Here is a 15,562-nt window from a genome sequence, read left to right on the forward strand (position 1 = left end):
TGGGCGTTCTTGGAGGGTCTTGGAAGGGAAGTGATGGGTCAACCAGGGGGTTCTGGGGGGGTCTCGGAGGGTCCTGAAGGGTCTTGTGGGTCTTGGAAGGGAAGTGATGGGTCAACCGGGGGGTTCTGGGGGGTCTCAGGGGGTCCTGAAGGGTCTTGTGGGTCTTGGAAGGGAAGTGATGGGTCAACCGGGGGGTTCTGGGGGGTCTCAGGGGGTCCTGAAGGGTCTTGTGGGTCTTGGAAGGGAAGTGATGGGTCACCCGGGGGGTTTTGGGGGGTCCTGGGGGGTCTCAGGGGGGTCCTGGGCGTTCTTGGAGGATCTTGGAAGGGAAGTGATGGGTCAACCAGGGGGTTCTGGGGGGTCTCCGGGGGTCCTGAAGGGTCTTGTGGGTCTTGGAAGAGGAGTGATGGGTCAACCAGGGAGTTCTGGGAGGTCCTGGGGGGTCTCGGGGAGTCCTGGGGGTTCTTGGGGGGTATTGGAAGGGAGGTGATGGGTCAACCGGGGGGGTTTTGGGGGGTCTTGGGGGGAGGTCCTGAAGGGTCTTGGGGGGTCTTGGAAGAGAAGTGATGGGTCAACCGGGGGGTTTTGGGGGGTCCTGGGGGATCTCGGGAGGGGTCCTGAAGGGTCTTGGGGGGTTTTGGAAGGGAGGTGATGGGTCAACCAGGGGGTCTTGGGGGTCTTGGAAGGTCTTGGGGGGTCTTGGGAGGGAGGTGATGGGTCAGCGGGGGGTTCTTGATGGGTCTCGGGGGGTCCTGGGGGGGCCTTGGAGGGTCCCAGGGGTCCTGGGGGGGGGGGTCTTGGAGGGGGTCTTGGATGGGAGGTGATGGGTCAACCAGGGGGTCTGGTGGGAGACGTGATGGGTCACTGGGGGGGGGGAAACCGGGGGGGTCCATGGTCTGGGGTCTGGTGGGGGGGGGGGGGGTGTCTCAGATCTGGTGGGTGCCACAATGGGTCCGGCGGGAGGGGGGGGTCTGGGGGGGGGGGGGGCGGTTCTGGGGGTCCGTTGGGTGCCACGAGGGGGCTGGAGGTGGCGTCTGGTTGAGGGTCCGAGGTGCGGTGGGACACGCCATGGGTCACTGGGGGGCTCTGGGGGGGGTGGGTCTGGGGTCTGGGGGGGGGTCTGGGGTCTGGAGGGGGGGGGGGTGGTCTGGAGGGGGGGGGGGTCTCAGGTCTGGGTGTGGGGGGGGAAATGGGGTCCGTTGGGTGCCACGAGGGGGCTGGAGGTGGCATCTCGTTGAGGGTCCGAGGTGCGGTGGGAGACGCCGTGGGTCACTGGGGGGCTCTGGTGGGGGTGGGTCTGGGGTCTGGGGGGGGTCTGGGGTCTGGAGGTGGGGGGGGGTGGTCTGGAGGGGGGGGGGGGTCTCAGGTCTGGGTGTCGGGGGGGGAAATGGGGTCCGTTGGGTGCCACGAGGGGGCTGGAGGTGGCATCTCGTTGAGGGTCCGAGGTGCGGTGGGAGACGCCGTGGGTCACTGGGGGGGGGGGGGGGGGGGGGTCTGGGGTGCTCAGGGCAGGCTGAGGACCCCCCCCCCCCCCCCCCCCCCCCGCCAGGCACCAACATGCTGATGGTGGGGGTGCACGGCCCCAAGACCCCCTGCGAGGAGGTTTACGTCAAGCACGTGGGCAACCGGGTCTACAACGTCACCTACACGGTGAAGGAGAAGGGGGACTATGTCCTCATCCTGCGCTGGGGGGACGACAACGTCCCCGGCAGCCCCTTCCGCGTCACCGTCCCCTGACACCTTCCCCCCCCCCCCCCTAAAACCCCCCCACTCCCCAAAACAAGCACCCAAAACCCACCCCCCGGCAAAGGGGGCGCGGGACCCTCAATAAAGCACTGGGAGAGATTCAGGGGGGTCGTGGTCGCTGCGGGGAAGGGGGATGAGGGGGGGGGGGGGTGTCTGGGGTTGGGGGGGGGGGCAGAGTGGGATATTGGGGTGCTGGGGGGGGTCCCAAAGGGGGATTAACCCCCCCCCCCAATGGGAGATTCAGGGGGTTGTGGTCGCTGGGGGGGGCTGGGGTGGAATATTGGGGGCTGGGGGGGTCCTGGGGGGGGGGGTTGGGGGGGGCCAGAGTGGGATATTGGGGTCCTGGGGGGGGGTCCCAAAGGGGGACTAGCCCCCCCCCCCAGTAAAGCACTGGGAGATTCAGGGGGTTGTGGTCGCTGGGGGGGGCTGGGGGGCCCTGAGCAGGACATCGGGGCCTGGGGGGGTCGTGGGGGGGGCGGAGTGGGATATTGGGGTCCTGGGGGGGGGTGAGGTCCCAAAGGGGACTAGCCCCCCCCCCACTGGGAGATTCAGGGGGTTGTGGTCGCTGGGGGGGAGTGGGGGAACTGGGGGGCCGGGGTGGGATATTGGGGGCTGGGGGGGTCCTGGGGGGGTCCATGGCCAGACATTGGGTCCGGGGGGGGGGGAGCCTGGGGGGGGGGGGGGGGGGTGTCCCAAAAGGGTCCAGGGTGGGAGACCGGGGTGCAGGGATGGTGCTGGGGGGGGCTGGGGGGGGTCTGGGGGTCAAGATGTGGGGTCCGGGCTGGGGGGGGGGGGGTCCATGGCAGGACACTGGGGTCCGGGGGGATCTGGGGGAGGGGGTCAGGGTCAGGACACGGGGTCCGGGGGGGTCAGGACAGCGGGGGGGGGGGGGTTGCGTTTGGGGGGGGGGTGTCTCTGCCCCCCGGGGGGAAGGGGGGGGGGGGGGGGAGTCAGTCCTCCGGTTCCCACGGGGGGGGGGGAATCCCCCCCGCGTCCCCTCAAGGGCACGGCGCACGGCGCATGCGCGGGAGGGGGGGCGTGGCCACGGCGGAGGGGCGTGGCCAGAACTACGGGGATTGGCCGGGCCAAGGCGATGGGGCGGGGCCAGAGCCGTGGGGGCGGGGCCAGAACTGTCCGCGTGGGCGTGGTCATGGCCGGTGGGCGTGGCCAGAGCCGCGGGCAGGGGCGGGGGCGAACGGTGGGCGGGGATAGAGCGGGGGGGCGTGGCCACGGCGAAGGGGCGTGGCTATAGCCGGGAGGGCGGAGCCAGATTGGCTGGGCGGCGGGAGAGGGGCGTGTCCAGCGGGGAGTGGGCGGGGGCGATAGCGCTGTTGCCCTGACGACGGTGGGGGAAGGGGGCGTGGCGAGGGGGGAAGGGGGCGTGGCGAGGGGGGAAGGGGGCGTGGCGAGGGTGGAAGGGGCGTGGCGACGGGGAAGGGGGCGTGGCGTGCGCGGCGGCGCATGCGCGGTGCCGTGGGGCCGGGGCCGGTGTCCGCCATGGCGGGGCGCGGGAAGCTGATCGCCGTGATGGGGGACGAGGACACGGTGACCGGGTTCCTGCTGGGGGGCGTGGGGGAGCTGGACAAGCACCGGCGGCCCAACTTCCTGGTGGTGGAGAAGGAAACCAGCCTGGCCGAGATCGAGGAGACCTTCCGGTAGGACTTCCGGGTGTGGGGGCGGGGGGGGGGGGGGGGCTGGGGTCAGGGGGGTCAGAGGGTTGGGGGGGGGGTCTCAGGGAATGGGGGGGGCCGGGAGATGGGGGGGATCCCGGGGGTGGGGGGGGGGGTGTCTCTGGGCATGGGGGGGCCGGGAGATGGGGTGGAGGGAGGGGATGGAGGGGGGGGGGTGCCGGGGGTTGGGGGGGGGGTCAGGGGATATGGGGGGTTTCAGGGTATGGGGGGGGCTGGGAGACGGGGGGGGAGTCCCGGAGACGGGGGGGGAGACGATGGGGGTCGGGGGGACACCGAGGGATGAGGGGAGGGGTCCGGGGCGGGGGGGGGACTGGGGGGACATGGGGTTTGGGGGGCACCGGGGGGGCAAGGGGAGGCCGGGGGTGGGGGGGGGGGGGGTGTCTCAGGGTATGGGGGGGCTGGGAGATGGGGGGGGGTGTCTCAGGGTATGGGGGGGGCTGGGAGATGGGGGGGGGGTCCCGGGGGTTTGGGGGGACCAGGGGATGGGGGGGGTTCGGGGGGGCCTGGGAGATGGGGGGGGTCCTGCAGAAGGGGGGGACGGGGTTTTGGGGGGGGTCTCAGGGCATGGGGGGGCCCTGGGAAATGGGGGGGGCCCGGCGAGGGGGGGGGTCTCGGGGTTTTGGGGGGGCTGGGATGAGGGGGCTCAAGGGGTGGGGGGGGGCTGGGAGATGGGGGGGGTCCCGGGGGTGGGTCTCAGGGGACCCCGGGTTGGGGGGGGGGGAGGGAAGGGGGAGCCCCGGGGGTCCCAGGAGTCCTGGGGGGGGTCTGAGGGGTCCCAGATGTCGGGGGGGGGGGGGGGTGTGGTGTTTGGGGGGGCCCTGGGGGTGTCAGGACTCCGGGGGGGGGGGGTGGGAGTGTCCCTGGGGGTGTCCCTGGCCCCCGGGGGGGCCGTGTGCCCCCTCCCCATGTCTGACACCCCCCCACCTCAGGGGGTTCCTGAGCCGGGGGGACACTGGGGGGGCCCAGAGCCGGTCCCATGGGGGGGGTGTCTGATCCCTGTCCCCCCCCCCCCGGTATTTTTGTGCCCCCCCCAGGATTTTCCTGACCCGGGGGGGGACACACCGGGGTGGTGCCGATGGGCACGGGGTGACCCTTTTGTGTCCCCTCCCAGGGGGTTCCTGAGCTGGGGGGACACAGAGGGGGCCCAGGGCTGATCCCATGGGGGGTGTCTGACCCCCCCCCTGTATTTTTGCCCCCCCCCCCCCCCCGAGTTTCCTGAGCCGGGGCGGGGGGGGACACACCGGGGCGGTGCCGATGGGCACGGGGTGACCCTTTTGTGTCCCCTCCCAGGGGGTTCCTGAGCTGGGGGGACACTGGGGGGGCCCAGAGACAGTCCCATAGGGGGTGTCTGACCCCCCCCCTGTATTTTTGCCCCCCCCAGGAGTTTCCTGGCCCGGGGGGGACACCGGGGGGGTGCAGAAATGATCCCCATCCCCGCTTTTGTGTCCCCTCCCAGGGGGTTCCTGAGCCGGGAGGACACTGGGGGGGCCCAGGGCTGATCCCATGGGGGGTGTCTGACCCCCCCCCTGTATTTTTGCCCCCCCCCCCCCGGAGTTTCCTGAGCCGGGGCGGGGGGGGACACACCGGGGGGGTGCCGATGGGCACGGGGTGACCCTTTTGTGTCCCCTCCCAGGGGGTTCCTGAGCCGGGGGGACACAGAGGGGGCCCAGGGCTGATCCCATGGGGGGTGTCTGACCCCCCCCCGTATTTTTGTGCCCCCCCAGGAGCTTCCTGGCGCGGGAGGACATCGGGGTGGTGCTGATCTCGCAGGTGCTGGCGGAGCTGATCCGGCACGCGGTGGAGGCGCACAGCCGCCCGCTGCCGGCGGTGCTGGAGATCCCCTCCAAGGAGCACCCCTACGACCCCGCCAAGGACTCCGTGCTGCGCCGCGCCCGCGGGCTCTTCACCCCCGACGACCTGCGCTAGGGACCCCCCCCCCGCCCCCCCCCCCTCCCCCCCGGGGGTCCTCATCCACCCCCGCGCTCCACCACCCACCCCAGGGGGCTGCCATCCCACCCCAGGGTGGCCCCTGTCCCACCCCGGGGGTCTCCATCCCACCCCAGGGTGCCTCCGGGGGTCTCCATCCCCCCTTGGGGGTCCCCGTCCCACCCTTGGGGGTCCATGACCTACCCCAGGGTGTTTCTGGGGGTCTCCATCCCACCCCAGGGCTCCATGATCCACCCCAGGGGTCTCCATCCCCCCTTGGGGGTCCCCGTCCCACCCTTGGGGGTCCATGACCTACCCCAGGGTGCTTCTGGGGGTCTCCATCCCACCCCAGGGCTCCATGATCCACCCCAGGGGTCTCCATCCCCCCTTGGGGGTCCTCGTCCCACCCACCCCAGGGCTCCGTGACCCACCCCCAGGGTGCCTCCGGGGGGCTCCATCCCACCCTAGAGGGTCCCCATCCCACCCCAGGGTGGCCCCTGTCCCACCCCGGGGCTCCATGATCCACCCCAGGGTGGCCCCATCCCACCCCAGGGTGCTTCCAGGGGGTCTCCATCCCCCCTTGGGGGTCCCCGTCCCACCCTTGGGGGTCCATGACCTACCCCAGGGTGCTTCCGGGGGTCTCCATCCCACCCCAGGGCGACCCCTGTCCCACCCTGGGGGTCCCCGTCCCACCCCAGGGTGCCTCCGGGGGTCTCCATCCCCCCTTGGGGGTCCCCGTCCCCACCCTTGGGGGTCCTCCCTCGTCCCACCCCCGGGTGCCGGTGAGGGGACCCTGTCCCACCCCAAGGGTCCATGTCCCACCTCAGGGTGCCACTGGGGGGGGGGGGTGTCCCAATCCCAGCCTGGGGGTCCCGTGACAGCGGGAGGGGAAGCGTCACCGCGCCGCGTCCCGCCGCCATCGGGGGGGGGGGGGGGTGTGACACCGCGGGGACACGGCCGGGCACGCGGCGCTCGTGACTGTGACCGTGACACACACACAACCCCCCCCCCCCCCCCGGCAGCACCCTGGGGTGGGGGAGGGGCGGGGGGGGGGTGTTTGTTGTCCCATTCTCCCGTTCCCCCCCACCCCCCCGGGGTGTCCGAATGTCACACGTGTGTCCCCTCCCCCCCCCCCCCACAGTGTCCCCAACACGCGCTGTCACCGCTCAACGCCTGCGCGGCTCTGTGGGGCGCCATGGGGGGCGGGGGGGGGGGGGGCGGGCAGGGAGACGCTATGGGGCTGGGGGGGGGACAAGGACATGCTATGGGCACAGGGAGGGGGACAGGGACACGCTATGGGGCACAGGGGTGGGAAAGGGACAGGCTATGGGGCACTAGGGGGGGGACAGGGACACGCTATGAGGCACAGGGAGGGGGACAAGGACACGCTATGGGGCACAGGGGGGACAGGGACGCACTATAGGGCACGGGGAGGGGGACAGGGACATGCTATGGGGCACGGGGAGGGGGACAGGGACACGCTATGGGGCACAGGGGGGACAAGGACACGCTATGGGGCACGGGGGGGACAAGGACACGCTATGCGGCACGGGGGTGGGGACAAGGACTCGCTATGGGGCACGGGGGTGGGGACAGGGATGCGCTATGGGGCACAGGGGGGACAAGGACATGCTATGGGGCATGGGGGTGGGGACAGGGACGCGCTATGGGCCACAGGGAAGGACAGGGACGCGCTATGGGGCACGGGGAGGGGGACAAGGACGCGCTATGGGGCACAGGGAGGGGGACAAGGACGCGCTATGGGGCACGGGGGTGGGAAAGGGACACGCTATGGGGCACGGGGAAGGACAGGGACACGCTATGGGGCACGGGAGGGGGACAAGGGCACGCTATGGGGCACAGGGGTGGGAAAGGGACACGCTATGGGGCACTGGAGGAGGACAGGGACACGCTATGGGGCACGGGAGGGGGGACAAGGACACGCTATGGGGCACGGAGGACAGGGACACACTATGGGGCACTGGAGGACAGGGACACGCTATGGGGCACGGGAGGGGGACAAGGACACGCTATGGGGCACTGGAGGAGGACAGGGACACGCTATGGGGGATGGGGGTGGGGACAAGGACACACTATGGGGCACGGGGGACAGGGACATGCTATGGGGCACGGGGTGGGGACAGGGACGCGCTATGGGGCACAGGGAAGGTCAGGGACACGCTATGGGGCACAGGGGTGGGAAAGGGACACGCTATGGGGCACTGGAGGAGGACAGGGACACGCTATGGGGCACGGGGGTGGGGACAGGGACGCGCTATGGGGCACGGGGAGGGGGACAGGGACGCGCTATGGGGCACGGGGAGGGGGACAAGGACACGCTATGGGGCACAGGGGTGGGAAAGGGACACACTATGGGCCACAGGGAAGGACAGGGACACGCTATGGGGCACGGGAGGGGGACAAGGGCACGCTATGGGGCACAGGGGTGGGAAAGGGACATGCTATGGGGCACTGGAGGAGGACAGGGAGACGCTATGGGGCACTGGAGGACAGGGACATGCTATGGGGGACGGGGGTGGGGACAGGGACACGCTATGGGGCACTGGAGGACAGGGACATGCTATGGGGGACGGGGGTGGGGACAGGGACGCGCTATGGGGCACTGGAGGACAGGGACATGCTATGGGGGACGGGGGTGGGGACAGGGACACGCTATGGGGCACTGGAGGACAGGGACACGCTATGGGGGACGGGGGTGGGGACAGGGACGCGCTATGGGGCACTGGAGGACAGGGACATGCTATGGGGGACGGGGGTGGGGACAGGGACACGCTATGGGGCACAGGGGGGACAGGGACATGCTATGGGGCACCCACCGCCCCCCGCCCCCCCCGGTACCACCCCTGTCCCCTGGTGTCCCCCATGGCCCTGTCCCCAGTGTCCCCAATGTCCCCCCCCAGCCCCATGTCCCTGTGCCCCTGTCCCCCCTCCATGTCCCCCCCCCTGTCCCCAGCCCCACAGCCTGTCCCTCTGGTGTCCCCAGTCCCCCCGTCCCAGTGTCCCCAATGCCCCCCCCCAGCCCCACAGCCTTGTCCCCCCCCAGCCCCATGTCCCTGTGCCCCCCTGTCCCCCATGTCCTCATCCCCCCATGTCCCCCGATGTCCCCTGTCCCCACCCCCCCCCCCATCCCAGTGTCCCCAGTGCATGCCCCCCCCCCCCCCCCCCCAGCCCCACATCCCCCGCTGACCCCTGGCCACCCGCCGTGGGGCTGCCCCACGGGACCCCAACGCCCTTGGGGGGGGGGGGGGTGTGTGTGTGTGACGCTGAGGACCCTCCCTCCCAACAGCTTTTGATTAAAATATAATTTTATATTTTTTACAAAATGGGGGGGGGGGGGGGCAGCACCCTGACACACACCCCCCTCCCGACCCCCCCCCCCCCCCCGACCCCCCCCCATAGGATTTGAGGCCACTGAGCCCCCCCCCAGGGGCCCGGCCCCCATGTTGGGGGGGGGGGGGGGGGTGTCTCAGGGTGCCGGGGGGGGGGTCTCAGGGTGCTCGGGGGGGGGTCTCAGGGTGCCGGGGGGGGGGGTCTCAGGGGGGGGTCTCAGCTCTCGAACCATTTGCCCCTCTTGGGCGCGGGGGGGTCGCTGCCCAGGATTCGCCTCTTGTACTGTTCCACCAGGTCGTTGAATCGGGCCTCGCCCCCCCCGGCCCCCCCCCGCCGTCGGGCCTACGGGCACAGAAAGGGGCGGGGGAGGGGGGCCAGCGTGGGGGGGGTGTCCCCGACATCCCCCCCCCCATCTTGCGGGGGGGGGGCAAGAGGAAAGGGGAGGCCCCCCCCCCCAAGAATTGGAGCTCAAATCTTACCTGGGGGGGGGGCCGCCTTGCGCTTCTCCTTCCGCCGCTGGGTTTTGGCTTTGGGCTGTTTGGCGGGGGGGGGCTTCACCTTCCCCTTGTCGCGTTTCCTTTGAGGGGGGGGACGGGACGGGGGACACACAGAAATTCGCGGGGGGGGGGCCACGCATGGGTGCCAGGTAAAGCCCACGTCCCAGGGATGGGACATGGGGGGGGGGGGGGGAACCAAAAACACCCATGGGGAGGGGTATGGGATGGCGGGGGGGGGCTCACAGGATGGGGGGGGAGTGTCACAGGGTTAGGGGGGGGGTCAGAGGGGGTGCCCCCCCCCCCCCGGCCAATACCTGATTTTGGGTCCCCGATGCGACGGCAGCGCCAGCACCTTGCTCCGGAGGCTGCCGTCCGCCCGCTGCTCCGTGCGGAAACCGGCCCAGGGGACGGAGGGCGGGGGGGGACAGGGCGGGGGGGAAGGGGGGGCCTGTGCCCCCCCCACCCCCCCCGGGGCTCCCCGTGCCCCCCCGGCCCCCTCCGAGGGGGGGTTCTTCCTTCCCTCTTGCTTTTTAGGGGGCGCCGGCGCCACCTTCTCGGCCTGTTTCAGCTTGAGCTGTGCGGGAACGGGGGTTGGGGGGGGGATTTAGCGCCTGGGGGGGGGTCACAGAGACACACACACACCCCCCCCCCCCGGGGGGGGGTCACATACAAGGTTGGGGTTGCAGGGGGGGCAGTGGGGGGGGTCCTACCAGGCTGCGCTGGGCTCGCTGCTCCTTCAGCTTTCAGTGCGCCGATCCTCCAGCGAGAACTCCACGATGGGGCGCTGGGGGGGGGGGGAAAGGAGTGAGGGGGGGGGGCCAGAGCAGGGGAGGGGGTCCGGCCCCCCCCCCCAATACCTCCCAGGAGCAGCCCCGGGGGGGTCCCAGCCCCCCCCAATACCCCCCAGAGCAGCCCCGGGGGGGTCTCAAACCCCTAATACCCCCAGGAGCGGCTACGGGGGGGGGGGGCTCCAGCCCCCCCCAATACCCCCAAGGATTGGCCCTGGTTGGGGGGGGTCCCAGCCCCCCAGGACAGTGACCCTGCGGGTGTGTGTGTCCCCCCCCCACCATGCCCCCACCCTGCTGGCCATAAAGAGGGGGGGTTGTTGTTGAGGAGCCCTGGGGGGGTCCCAGCACCCCAAAACCCCCCCCAGGAGTAGCCCGGGGGGGGTCCCAGCCCCCCAGGATGGGTTCGGGGGGGGGGGCAGCCCCCCATGACAGCGACCCTCGGGGTCCCAGCCTCCTAATACCCCCCAGAGCCGCCCTGGGGGGGGTCCCAGCCCCCCCAATACCCCCCAGGATGGGTTCCGGGGGGGGTCCCAGCCCCCCCAATACCCCCCAGGATGGGTTCCGGGGGGGGGTCCCAGCCCCCATGACGGGTTCTGGGGGGGTCCCAGCCCCCCATGACAGTGACTCTGGGGGGTCCCAGCCCCCTAATACCCCCCAGAAGTGGCCCTGGGGGGGGTCTCAAACCCCTAATACCCCCAAAGAGTGGCCCCGGGGGGGTGTCCCAGCCCCCCCCCTCCCCGGACAGTGCCCCTGGGGGTGTCCCGTCCCCCCCCCCGCGCCCCCCACCTTGCTGGCTCCGAAGAGGGGGGGGTTGTTGTTGAGGAGCCCTGGGGGGGTCCCAGCACCCCAGGATGGGTTCTGGGGGGGGGCCCAGCCCCCCACGACAGCGACCCTCGGGGGTCCCAGCCCATCAATACCCCCCAGAGCAGCCCTGGGGGGGGTCCCAGCCCCCCCAATACCCCCATGATGGGTTCCGGGGGGGGGTCCCAGCCCCCCATGACAGTGACTCGGGGGGGTCCCAGCCCCCTAATACCCCCGAGAAGTGGCCCTGGGGGGGGTCTCAAACCCCTAATACCCCCAAAGAGTGGCCCCGGGGGGGGGTGTCCCAGCCCCCCCCCCCCCCCCCCCCGGACAGTGACCCTGGGGGTGTCCCGTCCCCCCCCGCGCCCCCCCACCTTGCTGGCTCCGAAGAGGGGGGGGTTGTTGTTGAGGAGCCCTGGGGGGGTCCCAGCACCCCAGGATGGGTTCTGGGGGGGGGCCCAGCCCCCCACGACAGCGACCCTCGGGGGTCCCAGCCCCCTAATACCCCCCAGAGCAGCCCTGGGGGGGGTCCCAGCACCCCAAACCCCCCCCCAGGAGCAGCCCGGGGGGGGTCCCAGCCCCCCAGGATGGGTTCTGGGGGGGGGGGGGGGGGGGGCAGCCCCCCATGACAGCCACCCTCGGGGGTCCCAGCCCATCAATACCCCCATGACGGGTTCCGGGGGGGGTCCCAGCCCCCCATGACAGTGACCCTGGGGGTGTCCCGTCCCCCCCCCGCGCCCCCCACCTTGCTGGCCCCGAAGAGGCGGGGGTTGTTGTTGAGGGCGCGCAGGGCCGCCAGCGCCTGCTGGTGCTCCCCGAACTCCACGAAGGCGTAACCCAGGGACCGGCCCCGGCCCCGCAGCTCCCGCATCACCCGGCACTGGGGGGGGGGACACACGTCACCCACCGGCACTGGGACACCCCCACCCCCTCTGCCCCCCCAAACCCACCCCAGAGGGGACACAGAGCGGGGGGGGGGGGGGGGGGAACGGGAGGGGGGACACAGAGTTGGGGGGGGGGGGACGGGGAGGGGGATGGGGGGGGCACGTGGGGGGGGACAGAGGGGGGGACACGTCACCCACCTGCCCCAGGACACCCCCCACAGCAGGGACACCCCAGCCCCGGGACACCCCCACCCCCTCCGCCCCCCCAAACCCACCCCCGAGGGGACACAGAGCGGGGGGGGGCACGTGGGGGGGGACAGAGGGGGGGACACGTCACCTGTCTGCCCCAGGACACCCCCACAGCAGGGACACCCCAGCCCCGGGACACCCCCACCCCCTCCACCCCCCCCAAACCCACCCCCGAGGGGACACAGAGCGGGGGGGGGGGGGGGGGACGGGAGGGGGGACACAGAGTGGGGAGGGGGGACGGAGGGGGGACGGAGGGGGGGACACATCACCCACCTGCCCCGGGACACCCCCACGGCAGGGACACCCCAGCGCCGGGACACCCCCACCCCCTCCGCCCCCCCAAACCCAACCCTGAGGGGACACAGAGCAGGGAGGGGGGACACAGAGTGGGGGGGGGGGGGGACGGGGTGGGGGACGAGGGGGGGACGTGGGGGGGGACACATCACCTGCCTGCCCCAGGACACCCCCACAGCAGGGACACCCCAGCCCCGGGACACCCCCACCCCCTCCGCCCCCCCAAACCCACCCCCGAGGGGACACAGAGCGGGGGGGGGGGGGACGGGGGGGGCACGTGGGGGGGGACAGAGGGGGGGACACGTCACCTGCCTGCCCCAGGACACCCCCGCAGCAGGGACACCCCAGCCCCGGGACACCCCCACCCCCTCTGCCCCCCCAAACCCACCCCCGAGGGGACACAGAGCGGGGGAGGGGGACGGGAGGGGGACACAGAGTGGGGAGGGGGGGACGGAGTGGGGGGGACGGAGGGGGGGACACGTCACCCACCTGCCCCGGGACACCCCCACGGCAGGGACACCCCAGCCCCGGGACACCCCCACCCCCTCCGCCCCCCCAAACCCAACCCCGAGGGGACACAGAGCAGGTGGGGGGGACAGGGGGGGGACGGGGGGGGGACACAGAGCAGAGGGGGAACGGGGGGGGACGGGGGCGGGGGACAGAGGGGGGACCACGTCACCCACCTGCCCCAGGACACCCCCACGGCAGGGACACCCCAGCCCCGGGACACCCCCACCCCCTCCGCCCCCCCAAACCCACCCCAGAGGGGACACAGAGGGACACCGGGGCGGGGGGGGGGGACATGGGGATGCAGGGGGGACACCCAGCCCCCTCTGCACCCCCCCGCCACCCCCCGCTAAGGGACACGGGGGCGGGGGGGACACACACACACGGGGGGGGGGGGGGGGGACACGACACCCACCTCCTCTGCACCCCCCACCCCCCAGGAAGGGACACAGAGCACGGGGTGGGGGGGGACACGGGGGGGGGGATGACAGGGGGAGGGGGGGGCCATACATATTGCACGGGGGGGGGGGCCACACACATTGGGGAGGGGGGGACACACACATTGGGGGGGGGACGGACACGGACCACCCACCTCCTCCGCCCCCCCCACCCCCCCCATTCCCCCCCCCAGAGGGGCCACCCAGTCCCTCTGCACACCCCTTCCCCCCCCCGCCCCCCCCAAACCCAAACCCACCCCGGGGTTGGGGACAGAGGGTGACACTGAGGGGGGGGGGACACAGACACAGGCACCTCCTTGATGCGGGGGGGCCGTGCCCCCCCCCGGCAGGCGCCGCAGCAGGCGCCGCAGCCCCGCGTCGTCCAGGCCCTTGGGCAGGTTGTGGAGGCAGAGGGCGGGTGCGGGACACGAAGACGTTGTGGTCCCGCAGCTTCTGGTACTTCAGCTCCTCAAACTGGGACAAACTGGGCCCTCAGGGGGACCGTGGTGGGCGGGGGGGGGCTGTGACCCACACCCCCCCCCCCGGGTGTTGGGGCTGGGGCTGGGGGGGGGACACACACGCACACACCATCCCCAAAGCGTCCGGCGTCCCCAGACTCACCCGCGCTCTCTTGGCCATGTCGGCGGCGCTTACGCCCTCCGCAGCCTTCGTTCCGGCCCGGATCACTGCGCGGGGGGGGAAATAGGGTTTCAAGGTGGGGGGGGGTCATTGCACGCCCCCCCAAGCCCTGCTCCAGGGCCGGTACTCACGGCCTTCGCGAGCCAGGTAGAGATTTCGGGTGCCCGTGGGCTTTTTCGCCTTCCGGCCGCGGAGTTTGCGCGCCTCCTCCCGGGTGACGGCCGGGTCCACGCGGAGCAGCCGCCCGTCCAGGCGCAGCCCCCCGCCCTGGGGGTGGGGGGGCACGGGGGGGGGGGGGGTGTCATGGACGGGGGACACACACACACACACACACACACACACAGAGCCCCCCTGTCCCCCCCCGCCCGGAGAGGGGGACGATCCTGGTGGCGTCCCCCAGAGCGGAGACGGCAACGGCTGGTGCTGCCTCCGCGGACCCCGGGGAAGGGGCCGGGGGGGGGCCCTTGTCACCCCACACCCCCCCAGAGGGGTCCCTCAAGCCTAGGGGGGTCCCCTGTATCCCCCCCGGGGGGGGGGGTGTCCCTCGTCGTTCCATGACTCCAGGAGGGTCCCCTGTCACCTCCGGGAGGGTCCCTTGTCACCCCGCACCCCCCGGGGGGGGGGGGGGGTCCCTTATTTCCCCCGGGGGCGGGGGAAGGGGTCCCTTGTCACCCCACGCACCTGGATGGGGGGGGGCCCTTGTCACCTCACACCCCCAGGGGGGCGTCCCTTGTCTCCTGGGGGCGGGGGGGGGTGTCCCTTGTCACCCCACGTCCCTGAGGGGGTCCCTTATCTCCGCGGGGGCGGTGGGGGGGGGGGGGGGGGGCTCCCTTGTCACCTCACACCCCCGGGGGGGGCCCTTATCTCCCAGGAGGGGTCTCTTATTTCCCCGGGGGGGGGGGGGAAGCCCTTGTCACCCCACGCCCCCGGGGAGAGGCCCTTATCTCCCGGGGGGGTCCCTTATCTCCCTGGGGAGAGGGGGGGGGGCTCCCTTGTCACCTCACACCCCCGGGGGGGGGCCCTTATCTCCCAGGAGGGGTCCCTTATCTCCCCGGGGGGGGGAATCCCTTATCTCCCCAGGGGCGGGTCCCTTATTTCCCCCGGGGGGGGGGGGGGGGGCAGCCCTTGTCACCCCACAGCCCCGGGGGGGGTCCCTTATCTCCCTGGGAGGAGGGGTCCCTTGTCACCCCCCATCGCTGAGGGGGTCCCTTGTCACCCCACGCCCCCGGGGGGGGGCCCTTATCTCCCGGGGGGGGGGGGTGGTGTGTGTGTGTGTCCCTTATTACCCCGGGGGGGGGGGGGGACACGGACACAACACAGCCCTTGCCACCCCACAGCTGCAGGGGGGGGGGCCCTTATCTCCCAGGAGGGGTCCCTTATCTCCCCGGGAGGAGGGGTCCCTTGTCACCCCCCATCCCTGAGGGGGTCCCTTGTCACCCCACGCCCCCGGGGGGGGTGTCCCTTGCCCCCCCCCCCCCAGCTCACCTCGCTGTCCTCCTGTGCCGCCTGCAGGCATCCCCGGGCGCCCTCCTGCGTGAGGAACTGGGCGAAGGCACAGCCTGGGGACACAGCCCACCGGGGGCTCAGGGAGGGGACGGGGATGGAGCGGGGGGGGGCGGATGTGGATGTGACCCCCCCCCCCCCCCGACCCCCCCCAGGTACCTTTGGAGTGCTCGGTGTCGGGGTGCAGCACGACGCGGACGTACTTGAGCTCCCCGAAGCGCTGCAGCAGCTCCCCCAGCGCCTCCTCCT

General features: G+C 72.5%; 3 protein-coding genes across 3 annotated transcripts in view; 2 read left to right on the top strand and 1 right to left on the bottom strand.

The window, feature by feature from the left end:
• LOC141737286 (filamin-C-like) overlaps positions 1 to 1,849 on the top strand; it is a 44,565-nt gene extending 42,716 nt beyond the window's left edge. Inside the window, exon 26 of the mRNA XM_074571962.1 lies at positions 1,550 to 1,849. Coding sequence (XP_074428063.1) covers positions 1,550 to 1,737 — 188 coding nt within the window. The 3' untranslated portion in view covers positions 1,738 to 1,849. The remainder of the gene's footprint in view (positions 1 to 1,549) is intronic.
• A 1,305-nt stretch (positions 1,850 to 3,154) lies between these two features.
• Positions 3,155 to 5,366, top strand: ATP6V1F (ATPase H+ transporting V1 subunit F). The gene is made up of 2 exons (XM_074571961.1): positions 3,155 to 3,401; positions 5,162 to 5,366. The coding sequence occupies exons 1-2, from the start codon at positions 3,208 to 3,210 to the stop codon at positions 5,361 to 5,363; spliced, it is 396 nt and encodes a 131-aa protein (XP_074428062.1). The 5' UTR covers positions 3,155 to 3,207; the 3' UTR covers positions 5,364 to 5,366.
• Positions 5,367 to 8,835: 3,469 nt separating this feature from the next.
• Positions 8,836 to 15,557, bottom strand: RBM28 (RNA binding motif protein 28; the record flags this gene model as incomplete). The annotated part of the gene is given in 13 exon segments (XM_074571960.1): positions 8,836 to 9,058; positions 9,197 to 9,291; positions 9,526 to 9,785; positions 9,922 to 9,956; positions 9,959 to 9,995; positions 11,546 to 11,680; positions 13,485 to 13,523; positions 13,525 to 13,584; positions 13,586 to 13,645; positions 13,793 to 13,857; positions 13,942 to 14,077; positions 15,296 to 15,369; positions 15,473 to 15,557. Coding segments are annotated over 13 exon segments (1,209 nt in total), but the record flags the coding sequence as incomplete, so codon positions are not given.
• Between the last annotated feature and the right edge of the window lie 5 nt (positions 15,558 to 15,562).

Source organism: Larus michahellis, unplaced genomic scaffold (genome assembly GCF_964199755.1).
Source record: "Larus michahellis unplaced genomic scaffold, bLarMic1.1 SCAFFOLD_399, whole genome shotgun sequence".
Classification (NCBI taxonomy): Eukaryota; Metazoa; Chordata; class Aves; order Charadriiformes; family Laridae; genus Larus; species Larus michahellis.